Below are 22,761 nucleotides of genomic sequence, written 5' to 3'. Positions count from 1 at the left end.
TCTTTTTCAGAATAAAATTTTAAATGTGGATGGTATTTAGTTTTGTCTAAACATAGTTTGTGTAAATGCCTTGAGCCATAGAGCTCGCGCACCACCGCGGCCCCCAGTGGGTTGGTGTGGCGAGGAGGTCCTGGTCGTGGGGACGTGAGAGAGCCTGAGGGAGTGACAGGCTGTGGGCTTCTGTCATGGAAACTGCCTTGGGCCTGCGCCCTCACAGCCCTTTGTAGGGGGCAATAGCCACCATCCCAGCAGAGGCCTTGGGTCTGCTCCTTATACTGAGTGCCTCGCTCTTCTGCGCTCGCATGTTCTACTCTCAGGAGCACTGCTGAGGCTAGGGAGCCCTTAAGGAGCCAGTTCAGCAAAGCTTCTCCCTGGCTGATGGCCTGTTAATTGATGTTAGCCAGAAATACTGACTGCAAATAGATCATGGATCTCTTGGTCTCTGTGCCAGGCCTTAGGGATGAATGCTGCAGTGACACATGCAGAAGACATACGTGTACAGCGAGCGCACATTCGTGCTCCTGCTCAGGTGTCTCTCCCTGTCAGCTTTCTCACAGGGCTCGGGAGATTTTCAGTAAATTCCTGTGCAGCAAAGCAACCACCCCTGTCAACATTGACAGCCAGGCCCAGCTGGCAGACGACGTTCTCAATGCGCCTCACCCAGACATGTTCAAGGAGCAGCAGCTCCAGGTGATGGTGTGCGCAGTTTCTCACAGGGATCCCAGCCAGGGTGGGGCACAGGACCCCCACTGTCGGGTGAGGAGCTCATCCTGCCTCTGGATTCTAATCTGGAGCTCTTGGAACTGGAGGATTTCAGTCAGGTCATGAAAAACAAACAGAGCAACACTCCAGGCTGGCCTTGAACTAGTACTGGGATTATAGGCATGTGCCACTCTCCCGGCTTATATGTCTGTATGCTTTTACTTTGGGGAGACCATGTGACACTGCATCATCCAAAGCATGGCTGCACTGGCCCCATCAGAGGCTACTGTGTCACAGGTTGCAGGAATAATGTTTAAAACAAAAAGGAATGCGGTCCTTTCCAGGCATCTCCCCATCCACTGTGCTCCCCTCCCTGCAAGATCCCCTCTGTCTGCCTCTGTGCAGTTATGCAGTGGCAGTCCTGACCTACCCAGCTGGCTCTACCTGAATCATGGAGACTTGGCAAAGGCTGGCTTGTGAAGGGAGAGAGATGGTGGGAGTCCTGGAAAGTAACCTGAGATGCTCAGGGCTCATGGGGGATGGGCAGAAATGAGATCCTTCCTGAATAGGCCCATGTGGTAGGAATGGGTCCCCACGTGCCTGCAGCATTTGGGGTCAGCTTTCTGGTTCCTTCTGTAATGATACTGTGTTCCATTCGCTCCCCAGATTTTCAACCTGATGAAGTTTGACAGCTACACTCGCTTTCTGAAATCCCAGATGTACCAAGACTGCATCCTGGCGGAGGTGGAAGGCCGGACCCTTCCAGACTCTCAGCAGGTCCCCAGCAGCCCAGCCTCCAAGCACAGCATCAGCTCTGACCACTCCAGCGTGTCCACACCGAAAAAGGTACTGAGGCTGGCCTTGGCCACTTGCGTCACCAGATGACGTTATTTCGTGGGAGCAAGAGTGAGGGCCTGTCAGGTCATCATCCCCTTTGCCAGCAGACACCCCCCACCCCCCAGCCCTGTGGTGTGCAGAGGCTCAGTGGTGGAAGGGCTGTGCCCTTGACCTGTTGAAGGATCTAGAACATTCTGTTGAGCCCTTAGGCATACAGATCAGTTCAGCCCCTTTTTGTTTCATGTTGATTGAAATAACTCTACAGTGTTTTAACTGAGGCTTCCATTTGCTGACAGTTAAGTGGAAAATCAAAGTCGGGAAGATCCCTGAATGAAGAGGTGGGGGATGAGGACAGCGAGAAGAAACGGAAAGGGGCCTTTTTCTCTTGGTCAAGGAATAGGAGCACCGGGCGTTCCCAGAAGAAGAGGGAGCACGGCGACCACACCCACGGTGCGTGTGTGTGCGTGTGTGTGCGTGTGTGAGCGTGTGTGCGCGTGCGCGCGTGTGTGCATGTGTGTGCGTGTGCGTGTGTGTGCATGTGTGTGCGTGTGTGTGCATGTGTGTGCGTGTGCGTGTGCGCGCATGTGTGTGCGTGTGCATGTGTGTGCGTGCGTGTGTGCCTGTGTGTGTGCATATGTGTGTGCATGTGTGTGTGTGCATGTGTGTGTGCGTGTGTGTGCATGTGTGTGTGCATGTGTGTGTGCGTGCTTGTGTGTGTGCATGTGCATGCATGTGTGCATGTGTGTGTGTGCATGTGTGTGTGTGTGTGCGTGTATCCGACGCCTATGCTACTGTCCTGGGGGCTTGGCTGCCATGAGCACAGTGAGGGGCCTCGGTGGGTAGACAGGAGGTATCGAGGAAGATTCTCTGGAGGAATGAGAAAATGGCACCCACACCTGGGAATCTGGATGGGAAGAAATGACCAGAGAAGCAAGCCAGCCCACAACCTTCCCAAGGTTCTCTTAACACAGTGGTGGCTGACCATCCTCCTTCTTCTTGCTATAAAAGTAATAGATATTTTTGTAGAAAACTCAGACAACACAATTAAGTAAAAAGAAAAGCTGGAGTCCATTCTCTGTCCACCCAGGCGTCAGCTTGCTCTCTGCCATGGCTTCTTTCCAGGTCTGTGTGGTCCACTGTGCCCCATTCATGTTTTCTAAAACTGTGATGCCGTTTAGATGCTAAGCATTTCCTTGTAATGCTTGCCATTCCGAATGCTTTTGCCATTGGCTTTTCTGGTCAATGTGAGAGTGGCCAGAAAAGAGAAGAGATTCCAAGTGGACAATGTGAGAGAGATGGGCTTGTGAGGTGCTGGAAGGGACTCAGGTGCTAGGCCACTGGTGGCAGTGCTTCTGTCCCCAGCACCTGTGGCAAATAAAAGGGGAGCCATCACACGGGGTGCTAAAGAGACAGGGAGAGCTAGGAAGGGTTTTCCTCCCCAGAAAGAGTCTGGGAGTCTACTCCTTCCTGTTTGGAGGGTCTCTGGGATTAGAAGCCACTTTCTTACTGTCCTTGGTCCCTGACAACCCCCCAGAGCCTGAGACCTGTGACCTGACTTGGGAGTAGGGCTGTGTTTAAAAGCCTTTCTGTCAGAGATTTTATGGATCAGTCCAAGATGGTAGTCAGAACAAGTTAATGACAATCGCTTGTCAGCCCCCATCAGGACTTCCAAGGAAGAAGATGGGAAATTAGCTGTCAGAAAGAGGTGCAGCCACTGGCTGTATCTGCCGCTGTGCGCAGGGACGGCTCACTCAGGCTCGGAAAGTATACTTTGAGGGAGAAATCACAGCCCGAATGGAGGAAGATAAGCCCAACCAGGGCTGCATTATTAGGCACACACACTGGTGTCCTCTATAGGATGCTTGCGTGAACCAGGCACAAGCCAGGGCTGGCAGGGCTGCGTTAGCCCTGGCCTTGACCTCTGTACCTGGAGAGGTCTCTGATGTGGTGACGGTCCTCCTCTGTCCTGTCCGTCTGTCCACTCTAAAGGGGCTGGGGCTGGGGTGGATCTCTGAAAGTGGTTCACCTGTGTCTCTCTTTCCCATCAAGATACAGTTCATGCCAATGGAGGCCTGTACCGCCGGGAGTCCCAGGGCTCTGTGTCCTCTGCGGGAAGTGTGGATCTGGTGAGTTGCCACCGCCCCTTGGCCTAACGACTGAAGGCTGTGTCAGCCAGCTGGTGAATGAGGCCTGTCCCATGAAAAGTCCAACATTTGGTTTAGAAACTGAGACATGACAACAAAGTGAAGTGCCCAGGGCTGCAGCAGTGGCCCTCAGGCCTTGTGGTCCCCAGCCCAGTTCCCAAGGCTGCATGATAAGCTATGTGTTGGTGGGGGAGGGGTGCTGCTTGAGGACTAAAATCAGCATTGGATTTAATTGTTAGATTCTTTTGTTCAAGTTCGGTTAACATTGAATTCCTGTTAACCAGATGAGGGGGTTCCCGCAGCGTCTCAGCTTCCATGCAGGATCACAGGCACTTGAGATCCACATGTGGGAAGCATTTCAAGGAATCTCATGAGGTGGAGGTTTAGCAGGGATTTATTTCATGGCAGGATAAAGTAGGAGAAATTTTTAAAAAGAGCAAAAAGCACCTCCTGCTAGAAGCTCAGGGGTGGGAGACCAGCTCAGAAATGGTGGCCCTTTTGTGTGTTCTGTGTGCTCCTAGCAGGGGAAATACATCATTAGGCAGTATTGTCAGCGTATACTAATTGTACAAAGGGATTACACCATGGTGTCTCCCATGTGCCTGTATTGTGTGTTGATCAGATTAACCGCCTCTGTTGCTCTCTTTTCTCTGTCCCCTCTTCCTCCCCTGTTTCTTCTCAGCTTTCTGTGACTTCCCCGTGTGTTTTGGCATTGTCCTCCTATCATCCTCTTTCCCTTCTAAAACATGGAGCTGTGATCCAGAACTGCCCAAAACACAGGGGCCATAGGTGTTTTAGGACTTCTTTTGCCAGACATGCCTTTCATTTTCCTGGCTCTGCCATTCAAGGAGCCCTGCAGCTTCTTAACATCTCACGGGAAGGCAGCAGGTAGTGCCTTTATGCCCCCCTGTTCTCATAACTTAACATCTTAAAGGAGATGGGAGGGGCTAGCTGCTCTACCTTTCCAGTTTTTACTGAAACCAGGGCTCCAATGTCTTGCAACTGACCCTTTTAATAGTTACTGAACTAAAAGAAGTTCCCTGTCTCCTCATCTGCCTATCCCATTCACTCCCACTAAGAGCAAACAGAATGCTTTGGAACTCAGCACTTTATCTCACTCTTCCCATTTTGAAGTCCCATTAATCCACTGTTCCAGTGTTGGGCATCTGCTTGTGGGGTCTTCTGGGAGCTGGCCACCCTCCCTCCTCCTGGGAGGTAGGCCCAGCCCTGCCTCTGGCATGGCCTGGCTTCCTTCTCCCTCCTGACTGCTTGTCCCTTGCTTGTCTGGCCCTTTCCAGCTAGACTTAGGGCTTGCTAGTTTCTTAGCCATTGTCTGATAAGAATCTGGGAACCCTTATTGGTTGCCAGCATCTTGTCATTTGAAACCGTCGAGCAGCATTCATGTAGAGTTATTTCTTTTCAGCTGCACCAAAAGCACCTCCAGCTTTTTGAGAGCTGAGCACACGGCAGTACCGCAGCCTAATCACGCCCCGAACTCAGTGGTTTAGACGAGGAGTGCCTGTCATGGCCCGTGGCTCAGCTGGGTGCCCCTACTGACCTTAGTTGGCTTCACCTGTGCCTCTAGTTACCTGACCTGGCATTCACAAGTGACCTTACACTCCTGTCTGGCTGTTGGCTGGCTATGAGCCAGGACCGTGAAGCCAGCTGGACCATGTGTCTGTCACCATCCAGTGACCACAGTTTTGTTCCTGTGGTGGTTTCAGGAGCCAAGAGTCAGCAGAGCATGGCATCAAGAACCCTAGTCTGGGAACCTTTTGGTTACTTCTGCCCATCCTTCCAGCCCAGATTCCAGGACAGGCGATAGGCTTCACCTCTTCATGGGAGGAGCTCTACAGACACAGGCAGGAGCAGGCCTCACTGGAGCCATTTCTGCAATCCTACCAGCCAGTTTTCTGAAATAAGTTAGGTGAAAGAGCTGTTCAGACTTTCAGGAAGAGATGATGACAATAAAATGACAACGGGACAGGTTTTCCAATGGAAGGGCATCTACAGGGCGGCGCTGTGAGTCAGAGCCTCCAGAGAGCAGTGTGCTGGGCCCAGGCGGCTCATGCCTCAGCAGGCCCAGGCCCTCGCAGTGCTCCCGTGCTTCCAGGTGGGAGAGGGGAGGCGCAACCCTGTCTGGCAAGATGGCAGTGGCACTGAGATCGCTGATGATCGACCCTGAGATTTCTGTGTGTGGAGGTGCCTATGGGACAGATGGGTTGTTGGGCACACAAAGCCAGTGCTGGCTGGATCTTTCCCAGAAGGTGACCCCACACCTGCAACACTGTGACACTAGTGTCCCTGCCCCACAGTCGGAGGCCTGCAGGACCTCAGCCGCTGAGAGGGAGAAGGCTGCCAATCACTGCTGCATCAACCTCCCGGATGGGACATCCTGCGTGGTAGCCGTCAGGTCGGGATTCTCCATCAAAGAGATCCTGTCTGGACTCTGTGAGCGGCACGGCATCAACGGGGCCGCTGTGGACCTGTTCCTGGTGGGCGGGGACAAGGTACTGGTCCACAGAGACCCGGGCCCCCTCCATAGGAGAGCCACTGACTCCTGGCCCTGCCCATTGCCTGCCCTCAGCCTCACTCCTCTTTCATGCAGTGCAGAGGAGCTGGGTCCCCAGCAGGGTCAGCTGCTGGGGAAGGGCTGCGTGCCAATACAGGCTGGTGTTGGAGAAAAGCAGCATTCTCCATGCCTGGGCTAGTTCTGAAGCTGCTCTTTTGTTCTGCACAGCTGTGGGCCCCACTGTGTGTTGTGCATTTCAGGGGCCCATGTGCTTCCTCTGGAACTCTGGTCTCTTTGTTCCACAGCCCCTGGTGCTGCATCAGGACAGCAGCATCCTGGCATCCAGGGACCTGCGCCTGGAGAAGCGTACTCTGTTTCGGTAAGAGAACAACATGTGTGTTTCTGGAGGCTTCCAGAGCCCGTGATCTGATTTGTAGGACTTTTCCTTTTCCTGCCTTTGTTGGCTCTGTTCTTAGCTGCAGACACATGGTTATTCCGTAACAGGCCATAAAAGAATGTCAGTGCCCCCACTTGGTGTTTGGCAAGGGTTTGGGGTGGGCTGCTGCACAAGGAGGCACTGTCCCTTCCTGTCCTTTGAAAAGGCTGCCCTGGCCCTAAGACAGTGGGAAAGGGAGGCAAGCACTCTCTGCCTGATGTTTGCCCAGTAGCCAGGCTGCCCATCATGGAGGACCAAGTCCAGTTCCTTGCTCAGCCCAGAAAGGCCTCGTGGACTTGCTTCCACATGGAGGAGCCTTCCTGAGGCTGGACTGGGTCTCCAGGGAATCTTGTGCTGCACCCTGGTTCTGCGTGGTGATGACCCGACATCTCCCAGTGCAGACTGACATGAGTTTTTTGTAAATGTTTTCCTGCTCCATCCCCCAGGCTGGATCTTGTTCCAATTAACCGGTCAGTGGGACTCAAGGCCAAGCCCACCAAACCCGTCACAGAGGTGCTGCGACCGGTGGTAGCCAAGTATGGCCTGGACCTTGGCAGCCTGCTGGTGAGGCTGGTGAGTATGATCTGGCATGGGGTCGAGACTGCACCAAACTTGGCTTTGGTAACCCTGTGTCTGCAGGGGTCCGATGAGGACTCAGCGAGATGCCACATCTCACAACGCACTGCTGTCTTCCCTAGGCTGAGGGACAGTGCCTCTGCCACCCGTTTCCTCCACTCGAGTGGAAACAATCATCATTTATTCATACTTTGGCCATTCTGAAAGAATTGATATTTGCCATGCAGTTTTGCTTCAGGGAAACAAAAGCAAGAAGCAAACAAATGTCCTGAGACATCCCCACCAGAAAGCAGTGTGCCGCCAGCACCGTCCTCCCTTCGCACCTGCTCAGTTGCATCATCACGCTGTGTCAGGAGCACCATCACACTCAGCTTCCCTGGTGCTGCTGCACCTGACAGATGAAACATACAGCCTAGCATTTGTAAGCTGGGCAGCTCTGCTATTATATGAATGAGGTTAAGGAAGAAAACACTGGGGCAGAAGGGTGGGGCAGCATGTACCCTTCCCTGTTCCCATTTGTCCCCACAGGCATGCTTGGGCCAGCAGCTGAGATCAGGATGCTGACTGTGAGATGAGTGCTGCTTCTGAGCTCAGTGGTTAGGTCACAGCATCTGCCTGGCGTTCTCCTTCATCAGCTTTATCAGAGCTGTGATTTTAAGTATTTCTAGATTTTCATTTTCTCTGAAACTGGCCTCAGCATTGTTGAAGAGCTTTGAAGTGAGCAAGAGGAACCTATTCAGTTGTTCACAGATGCCAGCTCTGAGGGCAACCTGAAGCCACTTCCCTACTGTGGACCCTATCCACAAATCTGCTGGCGACTGACCTGGCCTGGTTCCCAGGGCACCTTTCTCCACCCTGCTGAGGACCTAAGCAGTTGTGTAGCTGCTGAAAGATGAGGTGTGGAGGGACTGGCCAGTGGTCAGGGATTATTGCTCAGTGAGTGGAAGCTCCCAGGGAAGCTCCCCACTCCCCTCAGTGAACCTTGCGGAGCCAGGAAGCAGTTCCCCTGTTGTCACCCAGCAGGAACTACAGACCAAGGCTCTGGGCCCCTGCGTGACTGACCTGGGCCCCAGAACAGGATCTCTTTTGGTGCTCTCTTCACTGACAGGTTTTAAAACACCAAACTACAAGTTCAAGTTTCCTTTACAAAATGGTGGCCATGGTGCACGAGTAACAAGATTCACTACCGAGGCTGAAAGAGCTCTGACCAGAGACAAGAATCAGGTCCATGTGGACCCAGAGCAGCCTAGTCACCTGTGTCCTCATTTACACTTGAGAGCACCTTGCCTTCAGGGTCCACCTCTGAACCTTTGAGCTAATTTGGTCAGCCCGCATTGAGGTCAGGAGCAGAGCTGAATTAAGCCAACTTAAATTAACGTCTGAAAGCAGTTTTACATTAGTTGCAAACATTGCCTCTGTGAACTGAGGAATTCTCAGTTGTTCTGCCTCCCTGTTCAGTGACTGCTAGGAAGAGCTGCCACACCAGTTCCTCAGGGCACCCTCACTCCCACAGGTCAACCAGGCTAGGAAGCCCTGACCCCATGGCTAGTGGTGTGAGTTGCCATCAAGCCTGGGTTGGTCTTGCTGCCAGGGGGTGGATTACACACAACTGTTCTAGAAAGTTCCAGTCTGGGTAAATTATTCAGCACACCATCTCTGCCTCTAGAGTGGAGAGAAGGAGCCTCTGGACCTCGGTGCCCCTATATCGAGTCTGGATGGACAGCGGGTCATTCTGGAGGAAAAGGACCCTTCAAAAGGGAAAGGTGAGTGTGGACCAGCGTATCACCACCCCCACCTCTGCTTGCTGCCCGGTTGTTGAGTGATTGTTGTCTCGTAATCAGTGAGCGAGGACCTCACTGGGGCCTGGTGGCTCCTAATATGGCAGTTTGACCTAATGCAGTGTTTCTCAAACTGGGACTGGCCCTGCCCCCATAGTGGAGGAGGCAGCAGGACCCAACCCGACTGCATCTTCTCCACTGCAGGAAGGGCTGACCATCCCTGCCTGCCACCCAGGATGCTCACGTGCCAGAGTGCTTTACCTGGAGTCCTTAGTCACTTGTAGTCACTGACACTGGTCTCCTGAGTTAGTCCTGCTGTGCTGTTCCTTGCGGTGCTTCACAGAGCCCTTCCTACTCATGCCTCAGCAGGGCAGTCTTGCCCTGGGACAATCCTGGTCAGAGCTTTAATCGTGCCCACACTCCTGAGCATGCCTTTCAGGCACTGCTGCAGGAACCCTGCAGAAGAGGCACTCAGACCAGGGGGCAGGGCCTGTTTGTGGCCCAGAAGACTGTTGAGGTGGAGGAAGAACTTTCTAGAAACTGCTGAGGGGTGATCCGAGTGGAAGAATGACTTCTGAGGGCTCCATCTGAAGTGGGTCACTTGGGGCCTGCTGTGGGGCCTTTGATCTATCCTGTGGTGATCAGGCACAAGTGGGTCCTGTGGCCTCGGCCTCTGTGCTCCCATCCCTGTCCTCTCCCACCTCCTTACAGAGGCAAAACCCTCCCTTTCTCTGCCATCCTCCATTCCAGAAAATGCCAGCCCTGGTGATAGTGGGCTAAATGCAGCCTGTGCAGCTCCCACAGGGCAGGGCTGCCGCCCGCTTTGCCTGGTGGGTCCTCAGCACCACCCTCCGGAGCCTGGCGGTGCAGGGCCTGTGGTGTGTGGGGCCACAGTGAGTTGTAGGCAGGGGCTTTCTGCAAGTTTGCAAACCTCTAGTCACACTTGGCCAGAGAATGGTCTTTCAACTGTCAGTGCTGTGGAGGCCAGCCTGCTACCCTGATAGGGACAAAGGCCAGGCTTATTTGTCATAATTGTAAGATTCTTTTACCTCCTAAGGAATATGCCTGCCAAATAGTATACAAAAGGAGGTTTTCACCATCATCCTCTGAAACATCCCCAGATAAATTTGCAAAGTGCCTGCGGTGCCCCTATGGTGCCCCTGCACCCCTCACCTAGCTGCAGCAGGCGGGCAGAAGGGCCTTTTGTCCTGCAGGGGCGGGGAGGGTGTGGTGGTAGGTAAGGACTAGCCAGTGCCTTTGGGCTTCTCTACAGCTTGGCTCTCAAAGGCAGAAGAAGGCAGGAGTGCGAACTGCTCCATTGGCCTCTGGAGTCACAAACTGACCTCATAATGTTCAGCCTCCACAGATAAACCAAAGGGCGCGCCCGCCAAACAGAGCACCGCCGTGAGCTCCAGTTCCAGAAGCCACTCGGCTACGGTAATTCCCCTCAGCCCATCCCCACGGTCCTGCCCCTCTGAGCCCCACCTGTCCTTGGGGCAGCCTGGCTCCTCCAATTCCCTGACCAGCCCGCTTGCTGCCTACTGGTCCGGCGGAGGCTCTGTGCGCAGGATTGGGTGCTCACACCCTCTGGGGTTTCTCCTTGCGTCCCTTCCGGGGCCCGGCTCCCACTCCGTGGTGAGCAGTCAACCTTCAGTTTTCTCTCCTGTGCTGGTGGGAGCGGGGTGGCCATAAATGCTGTTCTTTTTGTGCTGTCATAAACTGATTGTCTGCAATGCTGATAAACTGTATCCCAGTGCACTCTGTATCTCATCTGTGACTGATGAACTGTGTGTTGTCATGTGCTGAAATGTAAGCAGAACTTTGACTTTCCTTCTAATGCAGGGAGAGGAAAGAACACTAGGCAAGTCTAATTCTATTAAAATAAAAGGAGAAAATGGAAAAAATGCTAGGGATCCCCGGCTTTCAAAGAGAGAAGAATCTATTGCAAAGATTGGGAAAAAAAAGTATCAGAAAATTAATTTGGACGAAGCAGAGGGTATGTGGACTTTTTAAAACTTGCACGCTTTCCAGTGGATGCATGGCAGTGTCCAGTAGTCAGGAAGCCCCTCTGCCCTGTTTGCAGTGAGCACTGCGGCCCTTCACCCTGAGGCTGTTGGTATAAGTTCTCGAAAACCCCTGTTATCAGCTGAGAGCTGGGCCTGCCCAGGAGCCGGGCCCATCTGTGACCTGCAGCACTGGCTGCACTGTCAGTCTGTTCCACAGCCTCCTCCTTCCCACAGCCCACCTGACATGAATCCGGGCTCCAGCTCTGGTGGAGGCACGGTCAGGCCCGGAGGCTCCTCACCAAATGGAGCCTGGCACCAGAGACGGGGCAGAGTCCTAGGCCTGGGAGGGCATGGGCTGGCTGACCTCTGCTGCATGGAGGCCTGAGGAAGGTTGGTCTGACCTGTTCTGGGCCCAGGAGACAGAGTGAGAGACGTAGTCCTTTTTGAAGCTGCTTTTTCTCCAAGTAGCTTGTAACAAGGAGAAGCACAGAAAGCAAGGCAAAGCTAGTAGCTGTCACTGTGCCTTGAATTATAGTGCAGGGCATCTGTGTTGGTCAGCTTCACAGTAAAACCATGAAGTATTCCTGCTTAGGTATTTCTGAGAACCACTGAAATTGGAAGTTGAGACTTCTTGTAATTTGCACAGTCAGTGTCATTTAAAGACTAGAGAAAGTTCAGCACCCTGTGCTTTGATTAGTGAGCCTGATAACGAGAAGGGGTTCTGGAGGAGCCACTGAGGAAGCTGGCACACGCAGGCCCTTCCCAGAAGCCGGGCAGGTGCAAGGCCCCAAGGGCTGGTGAACTTCAGGTAGGACAGGGAGGCCATGATGCCCTCCTCTCCCTTGGGAAAGTGCCACCCTCTACCCAGAGGCAGTGACTCCAGGAGGCAGGTGGAATTAAGGGTCCTCTACCACTGCTGCCCAGCCGGGGCTTTCTCCTGCCCTCCTGTAGGTTGGCTACTTGTCTCCTAACTTTGGGGTCTGCAGCTGCAGCTGGTGCCCTTGGCTCTGTCGTGTCTGGCCGTCTTTCTACTTTGTCCTCAGATGGGAACCTCAGTGTGAAGAGCCCCGAGCATGGCTTGAGCACCCGGGCCAAAGCCCTAGCAATGTCTTGCTGAGCACCAGCGGTCAGCACATCCCTGCCCTGCTCAGTGGAGGGCCTGGTGTCTTTGGATCTGGACTTGACAGCATGGTCCTAGGGTGGCCTAGAGCCAGCAGTTCCACATGCAGAGCAGGTTGTGCAGGCAACACAGAGCAGCTCCATTCTGCCCCTGTTGACCAACACCCATAGTTCAGGACAGCGGACGCCCCGGCAAGAGTCTCTCTAAAACATGGTCGCTGTGGTTTTTTTTTTTCCCAATAGAGTTCTTTGAGCTCATTTCCAAAGCTCAGAGCAACAGAGCAGATGACCAGCGTGGGCTGCTGAGGAAGGAAGACCTGGTGCTGCCCGAGTTTCTTCGTTTACCTCCTGATTCCACACAACTTTCCCTCTCCACCCCAGCCCCAGGCAAGGGCTTTAGCAAGAGAGCTGCAGCCAGCCATGGCAAAGAGAGAGCTGCTCAGCTTGGGGAGAGCTGGGAGTCTGCTCCAGACTACAGTGACAGCCCGGCGACCAGCCCAGGCTCAGCCCAGAGCCCCAGCTCAGCCCACAGTCTCCCTGGGCCTCCAGGAACCACCCCACCTGGGCAGAACCCTCCTGGAGGGCCCTTCTGCTTACCCCCAAAACAGGAGGGTGCCACACAGGTCTGGAGGAGGCAGTCGCCAGAAGTCGAGACTGGGGGCATCCAGACTGTGGAGGACGAGCACGTGGCTGACTTGACCTTGATGGGGGAAGGGGACATCAGCAGCCCCAATAGCACATTGCTGCCGCCACCCCCCAGCCCCCAGGATACACCCGGACCTCTGAGACCAGGTACCTCCAGGTTCTGACCCTGTTCCCGTGGCTCTGTCCTGCTTGCTGCCGGCAGCCTGGGCCATTGGGTGTTCAATAAAAGGGCACAGCTGTGTCCAGCGGCCCTGTGGCCATCGTTTTCCGTGTAACGAGATGCATCATGGGATGACCTCCTGTTTGTTATATTTATGGGGTTCTCCTTTGCCTTTTCTGAGAGAAGGGGCCTGGGTGGCAGCCAAGGTCCAAGTCTGCCAGGGTGGGTGCACCTGAGGCAGGTGCACCGATGTTGAACTGCTCCTGCAAAGGCAACATGTGAGCAGTGACCCCCAGCAGGACCAGGGATTCTGAAAATGTGGGGGTTATGTTAACACTGGCACAGCTGGCATTTTTAATGTTTTAGTCTCAAGATGGAAGAATAACTAGCATTTGTCTTGAGCAGCCCAGCTCCCGATGTTGGCCCCTCTGTGTTGGGCTGGGCTGGGCTGTCACTAACCACCCTCCGTGCGCCAGGCCACATGCTGGGTACTGGCCGAGTGCTGCCCTGCCGTGATGTTTGCCATCCTTGAATGTGTCCAGGCATTTCTTGATGGGAGCATGAAGTTTAGTGTGCGTGCAGGTGAACAGCATGGCCTGGTGACAGGAATGCTCCCCCTGCCTCAAACACTACGACTGAGCCAGGGTTCCTGATTTCTGCACAGCAGCAGGGGCTTTTTGGGAGCCCCTGTGCCTGGCCATGTGTGGCCGTCTATGTGATGGAAGCGAACGGCAGGCTTCCCAGTGCTTGCTCAGTGGTGTGTGCTCCCACCTAGTGTCTCTGCCACTGGGGTGATGAGGACTCCCCTCGTCCTAGGATGGGATCTTGTCGGACCTCAGTGGGGCCTGGGGAGGTGGTTTCCAGCGCATGTTCTGTGTCCCTGTGCACATCTGGGCACTTTGGAGAGACTGCAATGTGGAGTGGGCTCACTGGCACCCTGCCTACAGGGGCTGCTCCAGGTGGGGACGTGCCCAGCACTGGGGTGGGGGGGTTCTCCCTTTGAGCATGCTCAGGTGGCCTCTGTGGCACTGTCCTCTCCTATTTTTCTGTAGCCACCTGTTAGCAGTTTCCACCTGCGTTCTATCTTTGTCTTTCCAAGAGTAATAAACTCTAGATCTCATCACTGACTGGCTTCAAACTCTTTTCTTTCTTTCCTTTTTTTTTGGTGGTGCTGGGGTGTATGAAGTCAGGGCCTCACTCTTGGTAGGCAGCCACTCTATCACTTGAGCCATTCCACTGACTCAAACTCTTCTTCATCTGAAAATGTATTTCCACTTGACAAAATCATAGAAGTGTATTTTCCTGGGGAAAATATTTACACATTTCAGGAAATTAAATGGATTTAGCTTAACACACTGGTTTTAAAAAATAGACCATTCACCAGCAAAATCCTTGTACACTTCCTATGACTGTGGCACTCAGCTATGTGACAGGGCAGGGGAGTAGGTTTAACCTGAGAGCCCTGGAGTCCCCATGTCTACCTCTAGCGCCTGTTGCATGGGTGTTTTCTTAGGCAGAAGAGGTGGATGGAGTGGAAGTTGCCTGGTTTGCTCCTCAAACCAGGAGCCAAGATGTGCTGTTTTCCCTTGGTGCACACGGCACATGGCTGGGCTACTGGGCTGGCCCTGTGCTTCTCGTGTGGGTGCCCCTCATCCACGTGGGCACCAGGCCCTGTAGTTGTCACACGGGGCCAGTTTTCCCACCCAATGGCTATGGCATGGGCAGCAGCACCCACAGCACTGGCCAGGCAGCCTCGCTGGCAATCTCTGATGTCTTCATGGCGGAGGGGTGGGGTGGTGCCAGCCATGTGGGAGGCATGTCCCCATCAAGCTCTTGGGCTCCGTCCTAAAGGACATAACAGAAGGAGAGAAGGTAGGGGCTTTGACCATGGCCCATAGGTCTGTGGTTCCTACCAACCTGCCTCTGGGGCCACTGATGACCTGCCCCATCTTCTGGGGCAGTGGCCGCAGTGTGCTGGAGAGGACCTTGGACTAGAGCCCCTCTGTGCAGCTTCCTTTCTGAACGCTCCTGCCTGCCCCTGATAGGCCCTGATAGGGATTCTCCAGGTGGAAGAATTCCTTGCCACAGAAGCCTGCACGTGGCAGTGAAGGCAGCTGTCTGTCCATGGGTGTCCTTAGCCACATGCCTGGGGGCATCCATCCTTCATGCTCCTGGGCAGAAGTACACCTGCTGTAAGCACTGACTTGTATTCCTCAGGGGTTAGAAGTCCAGGTTCCACCCAGACTTACTCTCACTGATTCTAACAACTGCTGTGAAATATTTCTTAGTGACATGGCACCAAGGACCCCCCATGCAAAGGGAGAAATGCAACATGGAGATGCAGCCAGGTCCTTAGGTCTTCCCCACCCCTCCCTATAGCCACAAAGGAAACTGAGAGCTGCCCAGGGGTCCATTTTGTGAGGCCTGAAGACGGTCTCATCTCCCTGTTGACCACTGCTGCCAGATAACCCAGGCAACCCTTCCCTCCCTGGGGCCTTGTTTCCTGGCGTGCGATATGGTGACGTCGAATGGAAGGCTGCAGCACTCAGGTGGGGCGCATGTGTGTGCATGCCTGGTTTGCGTTCATGCACTGTGTGTATGTGTGTGACGTGTCCATGTGGCTGAGTGCGTGTGTCCACGTAGCACATATCTTGCGTGCCTAGTGTGTATGCGTGTGTGCTTGTGTTACCTCAGGGTGGAAAAAATAGAAGTGTTCCCAGCTTGGGAGACTGGCTTTTGCAGCCAGATAGATCAAGCCCCACCCTTCAGTGAGAGTTCTTGGTTTGAGTCAACATGGAACCTTATGGTCACTTAGGCTATTTGACTGTCAAATATAGCCAAATCAAATGCTGTCCATTCAACTTCAGCAAACATGGTGGGGGCTGGCAGGGTGGCCTCTGGGTCGGGGTATCAGGGCGTCTCACTCTTAGTATGTTCTGCCTGGCCCAGCAGCTCGGATCTCAGGCAGCTCATTCCTACACATCCTAGGGAAGGTGTAGGGATTACGCCCTTAAAGACACCTTGCTCCTAGTGAGGAAAACAGGTTTGTGGGGCTAAGTTTGTAAAGAGGTCAGAACCATAGAGGGACTTCTTGCCCTGACTACCACAGCCACAGACCCACATTCAGGGACTGCCTTGGCTCACAGGGACGAGTACACACCAGCAATGGTGCAGGAGTTACAGGTCTGCCCTACAGCCCAGGAGGGGACGTCTGGATCCCTCTCTAGGGCCTGGGCTCTTCAACTGCCCCTCCCTACATCTAATGATAAGGTAGAATCCTCACTGCCACTGCCCCACCTGCCCTTCTGAGCCTCCCCCCGCCCTGCCTCTCCGTTGTCATCCTCTATAACCCTGCTCACTGCAGCTGGCCTGTGTAGCTGCTAGAGGCCTGGCTTAGGGTCTTGGCTACAGACAGAGACAAGTGAGCCCCTTTTGAGTTCTAGGGGAGGCCAGGCCAAGCTTCCTGATTAGCAGCATTCTCCACGGACATCCCAGGAGGACCAGGCCATGGGCCCCTTCTGGGAGGGGTTCTCACATAGCCATCCCGGGGCTGGGGTCCCTGACTTGGAGGCGTGTAATCCCAGTGCCCCAGCTACAGGTGTTCCCAAAGGGGTTTGTCAGGTCACAGAGTGGCTCTCTAAGAGCCTGTGCCCTGCTCCCCACCATACTCATGTTCACCCATCGGGGATGGCTGAGGCCTAGGAACAAGTTTTCAGGGCTTAGGCCCCTCCCCGCCTGGGGCCAGGGAAGTTACTGAAACCACTGCCCTTATGTGGTCAGAGCCCCAGTAGCCTGCCTGCACCTGGATGCCCTCCCCAGCCTGGGTGCTTTTCCCAGCCCTGGGTGGTGTCATGCTTCCTGACGTCCAGGCAAGGACATAGCCCTACCTGGCTCCAGCTGTCCAGAATGTCTACGGGGGATGCCACTCAGAAGATCCCATCCATGTCCCAGAGGCCCTGGGTCCCCCCTCAGGACTCAAGGAGGTGTGGCAGGTGTCTTGGAGGCCCAGCCCTTGCCAGATAGCTTAGACCTCGTCACCCCCAGAGTTTAACACTGGTCTCGGGCCTGCAAAGTCACTGAGGAGGATTGCCATTGCCCAGGACCTCCCCAAAGCACACCTGGCGCCTGGCCCTTGCCCGGGGCCCTGTGCTATTCAGTCTGTCCATGGGCCTCCCTGTGGGTTCTCAGGGCTGACTGATTGGCCCTACCCTTGTCCCAGACCCCAGGCTTACTTGTGACAACCTTGTCCTCCAGCTGCTCCCACTACAACCCTCCTCCACCAGACATCCACAGGCCTGCGAGTGACCCACACACCACCAGCCCCACTCTACCCTTTCCAGGACAGGCTCCCTGGCCCTGGTTCCTGGCCACCCATACCCCTTAGAGCATTTCCGGTGGAACTCTGGCTGTCCTCCCCAGGGTCCGCTGGCATTCCTGCCTTGCTCTGTGTCACCCTCTGACCTCCCATTCCCTGTCCACCACACTGCACTGTTCGTTGTATCCACCCCCAGCCACAGGCTTGTGTTGGTGGCAGACCCAAGGCCCAGTAAATATTTGCTGAACGAGGAACTTTCGTCCAGCTCCGCCCCATCGTAGACAGTTGTGGTCCTAGGTTGGGGCCTGCATAGAGGCAAATAGTGGGGCTTTGTCTCCAGGGACCCTAGTTAGCAGGAGCATGCAGGCCTCGGTGGAATCTGGGGGAATGGGTTGTGAGGGAGGGCCTGGATGGCCAAGGGTAGGGGACAGAGAGCCCCTGGTCCCTTTGTGTTGGCTCAGTATGTCCAGTTCAGTCATGCCCAGGTCTCCCTCCCCTCTAAGCTTCCAAGGGGCACCTGGGAGGCTCCACAGGAGCTGGCAGGAGTGGACCATTCAGGTGAACCGGAACATGGGGAGAGTTCAGAGCAGTGTCTGAAAGAAGTAGGAGTCCCTCTGGGATAGGGCAGCCGGACAGGCAACAGGGCTGGACTCTGAGGGAGAGCCTGAGCAGCAGCTGCGGTCCAGATCCCCTGGCCCTCCTTGGCCTTAGCCTTCCTTGGGCGTGGAACCTTGAGGACACACAGCAGTGGAGGTTGACTGCTACTGGCTGGGGCCCAGCTCAGGGCAGATGGCAGCAGATGGTGTACAGAATGTGCGTGGGTGAGTGAAGAGGGGGCCTGAGGGCAGCAGATGGCCTCAGGGACTGACTGATGGACAGGTGGATAGCATCCAGGCTCCCAGGTTCCCAATTTCAGTGGGGTTCCAGAGGAGGCCACATCAGGGTGGGCCACATGGAACTGACAGGAAAGGTCAGCTAAGGGACAGGCAGCGTGGTGCCTCGGAGAGGAGAGGTGAGCAGGAGGCCTGAGGGGCAGAGGATCCAAGGGAATAGGCACCAGGAATGAAACCAGAAGTCCAGGCCCACTCAGAAGAAGGTGTGACCTCTGCTGGGACAGGCCCTGTCTGGAGCCTGTAGGGCCCCCTCCTTGCTTCCTATCCAGGGAGCACGGAGGAATGTTAACAGATGGCCAGCCCTTGGCGCAGGCTGCTGGCTGAGTTACGGCTGGGCTGCCGGTGGGGCCAACGGGGTATCTGGGCTACGGCCAACCCCCCATGATGTGCACCTCTTCCACTCCTGTAGAAGCTGTCCATTTGCCTCCTAACCCCACAGGACTGTCTGGGTCCTAAGGAGCTTCTTTCCCACTGTCCATACAAGGCTGGCTGGGAAAGCTGGCCTCCTGCAGTGATGTGGGTTCACTGGGCCTCCAGATGAATGCCCACCATGGTGGCAGGGCACACCCCTGCCTCACTCCATTCCCTGATCATCTGGCTCTGCACCTGTGGGAGCCATGGGGACCTGGTGACAAGACTGGACCCCAATGGGCTGCAGCATAACATTTGTTGCATGACTAGAGGACTGACTGGGCAACATTTCCTGTCTTGTCACTCCATGTGCTGGGTACTTTGTGCTGATGCTGTGGAGGTCAGGATGAGCCTCTTCTCCCACCACCTTGAATTGTGAGGGGATGAACTGGGCACCCAAGAGGGGATGTGGCACTGGGAGGGGAGAAGTCATCATGCAGTCTGAGGAGCAGAAAATGAGATGCTGGCATGACAGGCCCAGACGTGCACCATGAGGCCAGCTGCTTCCAGAAGCTTGGTGAGGAGCGTGAGATAGGGGGTGCAGGGGCTTGGGGGACTTTGGAGGCCACCGAGCAGCTGGGCTAGTCCAAACTCCTGAACTCTCTGGCCATGTCAGGGTCTTGGCACTGAGGAGGAAGCAAGATCTCACCTTCATTGGCAAACCTTTTTTTAGCAGCTGGCGAAACTGAGGCCTGGAGGTAGTTGATGGAGCAGGACCCTGTATCCCTGGTTCTCATGGCCTGAGGGTGGGATTGTCCCTCCAGCCTGTTCACTGTAGTTTCCTGCAGGGAGCTGACCCCACCTCTCCCGTGGGCTCACGCAAGCTGGGGGAGGAGGCTGCCCATCTTTGCCCAAGTGTGTGCCAAGGATGGGAGTTGGTCCCTGGGAAAGGAATGGCTCTCCCGCAGGCATTTCCTGGGCCTAACCCCAGTGGCACCACTCACCCAGTTGGGGCTCCAGGGCTGGTTGGTGCAGGGAGCCGAGGCCCATCCTGAATTGAGTCACACTCCATGGGCACCCATCCATTGCCTGCTGGGCTCTGGTGACACACCCTGGAATGGACAGGTTTCTGGCCCCAAGGGGCCACCAGACATAAGATTATCAGGGAACTCCTGGGGATAGGGTGGATTTCACTGAACTGCCTGAAGAGGGGCCTCAGCAAGGGAGGGACAATGACATGGTGGGGCAGTGGGCAGATGACAGGGGTGGGCTGGGAGGAGGGGCAGGTAGCTGGAGGTGTTGGTAACATGGTAGGAAAGGCTTGAGAGGGACCTGGAGGAGTTGACAGGGAGGCTAATCCTTGGCAACCAGGCAGGCAGACTCAGTGAGGAGAGACAAGGGTGGCTGGAGGCTGAGGCCACAGTCAGGGCTTCTGTGTGGGCTGCCCGGCCAGGTGAGAGGGGGCTCTGGCCTTTCCAACCCAGTGGGGGGAGGTGCCTCCCCACACTGAGGCCTTAGGTCTGGGGACAAACCCTGCAGACAACCTCCCAGGAGGAATTAGGGTGCACACTGTCTGGCCATGGATGAGATCAGTCAAGACAAGTTGACTGGAGACCTCAGCAGGTGACCACAGTGGGTGTAAGAAAGGAGCCATGGGGGTTGTGAGCCCCCACAAGAGAGAAGCTGGGGGTTCTCATGAGTAGGAGGTTCCCCCTACATTGCTCTCTGGAGGCTGGCTGGACCCCAAGTGTGTCCACCCCACTGTTGTTGTCATGGAGACTTCTCTCTGCCACCCCAGATCCACACTGGACATGTCCACTCCTCCTCACTTACAATCCTGCCCTGGGGATGGTTTAGTGCCCTCAAGACCACAGGAGCCCAAAATGGGGAGGGCATCTGTGTATCACCAAGAAGAATGAGGAGGGAGTATCTGGGCAGGACTGGAGCAGGACATCCCAGACACAGCAAACAGCAGAGGCCAGGAGTTCCCCAGTGGGGCTCAGGGCTCACACTCCTTTGTCCAGCAAGATGCCCGAGAGTGGGCAAGAGCCCTGTGTGGCCAGGCACAAATGAGGCCAGGCTGCAGGTGCTGGAAAGCCCTGACAGATGAGGAGCTGTGACCAAGGCCTGCCTAAGATCCCACCTGCCCCCAGTGCCCTGGGACCCTCACTCATTCTGCTAGAGCAGCCTTGTGATTCAGGACCCTGGCCCCTCAGCCTCCCGACCAGCTCGCGCTGCGTCTTGCTGTCTACTGTGGGCTCCACCTTGCCGTGGGTGACCAGGGGAGGGATGCAGTGGTTCAGGGAGGCTCTGCAGAGAGCACTGTCAGGCAGCATTTGCCCACTGCCCGGGCACTGGAACAGGTGAGCGCCCTCAGACCATTCCCAGCTGCCCCTGGAGTGGATGTGGGAGTTTCGGTGGCTGTGCAGGGGCTGTGGGTGGGTTCCAGAAGCCCAGGGCTGGGCCAGGCAGGTGACAACCTCTCTTCTCCCTGTGGCAGGGGGCAGGGCCCGAGGCAGCCGAGGCCTCCCAGTCAACAGGATCATCGACGTGGACCTCGTCGCTGGTGTGGCCCCTGGGCTGGGTGGGAGCATCCTGGAGGTGTGGCCGTGCCCTAGGAGAGCCAGAGCTGGTGGGCCCCTGGTAACAGACCGTCCGGGCCTAAGCCCCAACCCAGGCGAAACCTCCAAGCCCAAGGCCAGCACACACCATGCCACCTTCGTCTGAAGCTGCCATTCCTGGTCCTGTGCCCCAGCTGCCCCAGCCTGGCCTGGCCTGGCGTCTACATTCACATGGACACACAGGAGACTGGGATCTTGGAGAAGCAGGAGTGGGCATTTCAGGAAAGAGTTCTCGAGGGCCTGGGAAGAGCCACCTTGGCCACCATACACTCAGGAGCCAAACCAGGAGAGGGTGAGGGGATGGGTGACCTCGTGGCGGGGACTGGCCTTGGGCACCCCATGTCCTGCACATGCCCCCACCCCTCTATACTCAGACTTCCACCAATAAAGCATTTTTGAGGACCTCTCACGTATCGGCCTCATGTCAAGTGCTGGGGTCACAGATGCTGCCCGTGAGGAGCCCTTGCTATGGGGCTCTGTGAACATGCAAGGGAAATGTTTCCAGGAGGAGAGAGGGGCCTGAGGAGAAAATGGCGCCCCCCAGTGAGGTCAAGGGTACTGTGTGGTGGAGGTGGTTGGGGGGTGGGGGGGCAGGGAGTCTGGCTCCTGGGTACCTGAGGGTCAGAGCACTTGTACCTCCATGTACAGGGCAAGTGAAGGCTTCCTGAGGGGCTCCAGGTCAAGCCTCTAGTCTTGTCCACTCTGCACTGTTCCTTACTGGCATCTGTCTCCTCCCCGCCACCACCACTCTGTCTCATCCCTAAGGTGACCACTGATGGGGACAGGGCTTGACTGGGAGCTATACTGGGCTAGTCACTGTGGTCTCCTCTCTTGGCACAAGGGGGCTTCTCTGGCCACCTGTTTTTTTTTTTTTTAACTTTTTTTTTAATTTTATCTTTTTTATTCATATGTGCATGCAACGCTTGGGTCATTTCTCCCCCCTGCCCCCACCCCCTCCCTTACCACCCACTCCGCCCCCTCCCTCTCCCCCCACCCCCTCAATACCAGGCAGAAACTATTTTGCCCTTATCTCTAATTTTGTTGTAGAGAGAGTATAAGCAATAATAGGAAGGAACAAGGGGTTTTGCTGGTTGAGATAAGGATAGCTATACAGGGCATTGACTCACATTGATTTCCTGTGCGTGGGTGTTACCTTCTAGGTTAATTCTTTTTGATCTCACCTTTTCTCTAGTTCCTGGTCCCCTTTTCCTATTGTCTGGCCACTTGTTCTTAGCCTTAATTAGCAGGAGGGCCTTTCTGGGGAGGGACCATCTGAGCTGAAACCAGAGAAAGCCTGGGCATGTACAAAGGCCCTGAGGGTGGAAAGTCCTGGTAGGTCAGGAGCCCGATGAGAGGAAAGTTCAGGCCCACAGAGTGGTGTTTGGTTGAATCAGAAAGACAGTGCCATTGCCTCTGTGGAAGCCCAGCACTGAGCAGCAAACCGCAGAGAGGCCTATCCTGCACCCGTCCCTGGAGCTGGGGTGGCTATCAGACATCATCCTAGTGCCTGACAGCGTGCAGCAAGCCCTCATGGGTTGTTCTGGGTGGTTCTAGACAGTGGCTCCCAGTGAGCAGTGTACAGGGTTACGGGGAGGCATCAGAAGGAAAGGCAAGAGCCAATTCCCCACTGTGCCCAAAAAAGGTGCCGACACCCACATTTTCCCAG

General features: G+C 55.3%; 1 protein-coding gene across 7 annotated transcripts in view; it reads left to right on the top strand.

Annotated features, from left to right (window-relative positions):
* Positions 1 to 21,518, top strand: part of Rgs12 (regulator of G protein signaling 12) — a 94,231-nt gene extending 72,713 nt beyond the window's left edge. For 4 of the 7 annotated variants that reach the window (XM_020165322.2, XM_020165323.2, XM_074042702.1 and 1 more), the window contains exons 7-18: positions 547 to 690; positions 1,369 to 1,548; positions 1,836 to 1,989; positions 3,589 to 3,665; positions 5,999 to 6,193; positions 6,501 to 6,574; positions 7,078 to 7,204; positions 8,874 to 8,970; positions 10,343 to 10,422; positions 10,828 to 10,981; positions 12,354 to 12,902; positions 20,975 to 21,518. In XM_020165322.2, the coding sequence (XP_020020911.2) occupies positions 547 to 690; positions 1,369 to 1,548; positions 1,836 to 1,989; positions 3,589 to 3,665; positions 5,999 to 6,193; positions 6,501 to 6,574; positions 7,078 to 7,204; positions 8,874 to 8,970; positions 10,343 to 10,422; positions 10,828 to 10,981; positions 12,354 to 12,902; positions 20,975 to 21,201 (2,058 nt within the window). In that variant the 3' untranslated portion in view covers positions 21,202 to 21,518. Of the gene's footprint in view, positions 1 to 546; positions 691 to 1,368; positions 1,549 to 1,835; positions 1,990 to 3,588; positions 3,666 to 5,998; positions 6,194 to 6,500; positions 6,575 to 7,077; positions 7,205 to 8,873; positions 8,971 to 10,342; positions 10,423 to 10,827; positions 10,982 to 12,353; positions 12,903 to 20,974 lie in introns of those variants that run through there. The other 3 variants (XM_074042703.1, XM_074042705.1, XM_074042704.1) reach the window with 3 other exon arrangements.
* Positions 21,519 to 22,761: the final 1,243 nt, after the last annotated feature.

This window comes from Castor canadensis, chromosome 9 (genome assembly GCF_047511655.1).
Source record: "Castor canadensis chromosome 9, mCasCan1.hap1v2, whole genome shotgun sequence".
In the NCBI taxonomy this organism is placed as follows: domain Eukaryota; kingdom Metazoa; phylum Chordata; class Mammalia; order Rodentia; family Castoridae; genus Castor; species Castor canadensis.
Note: the sequence above shows the minus strand (reverse complement) of the source record. Positions and strands in the feature narration are given on the sequence as shown.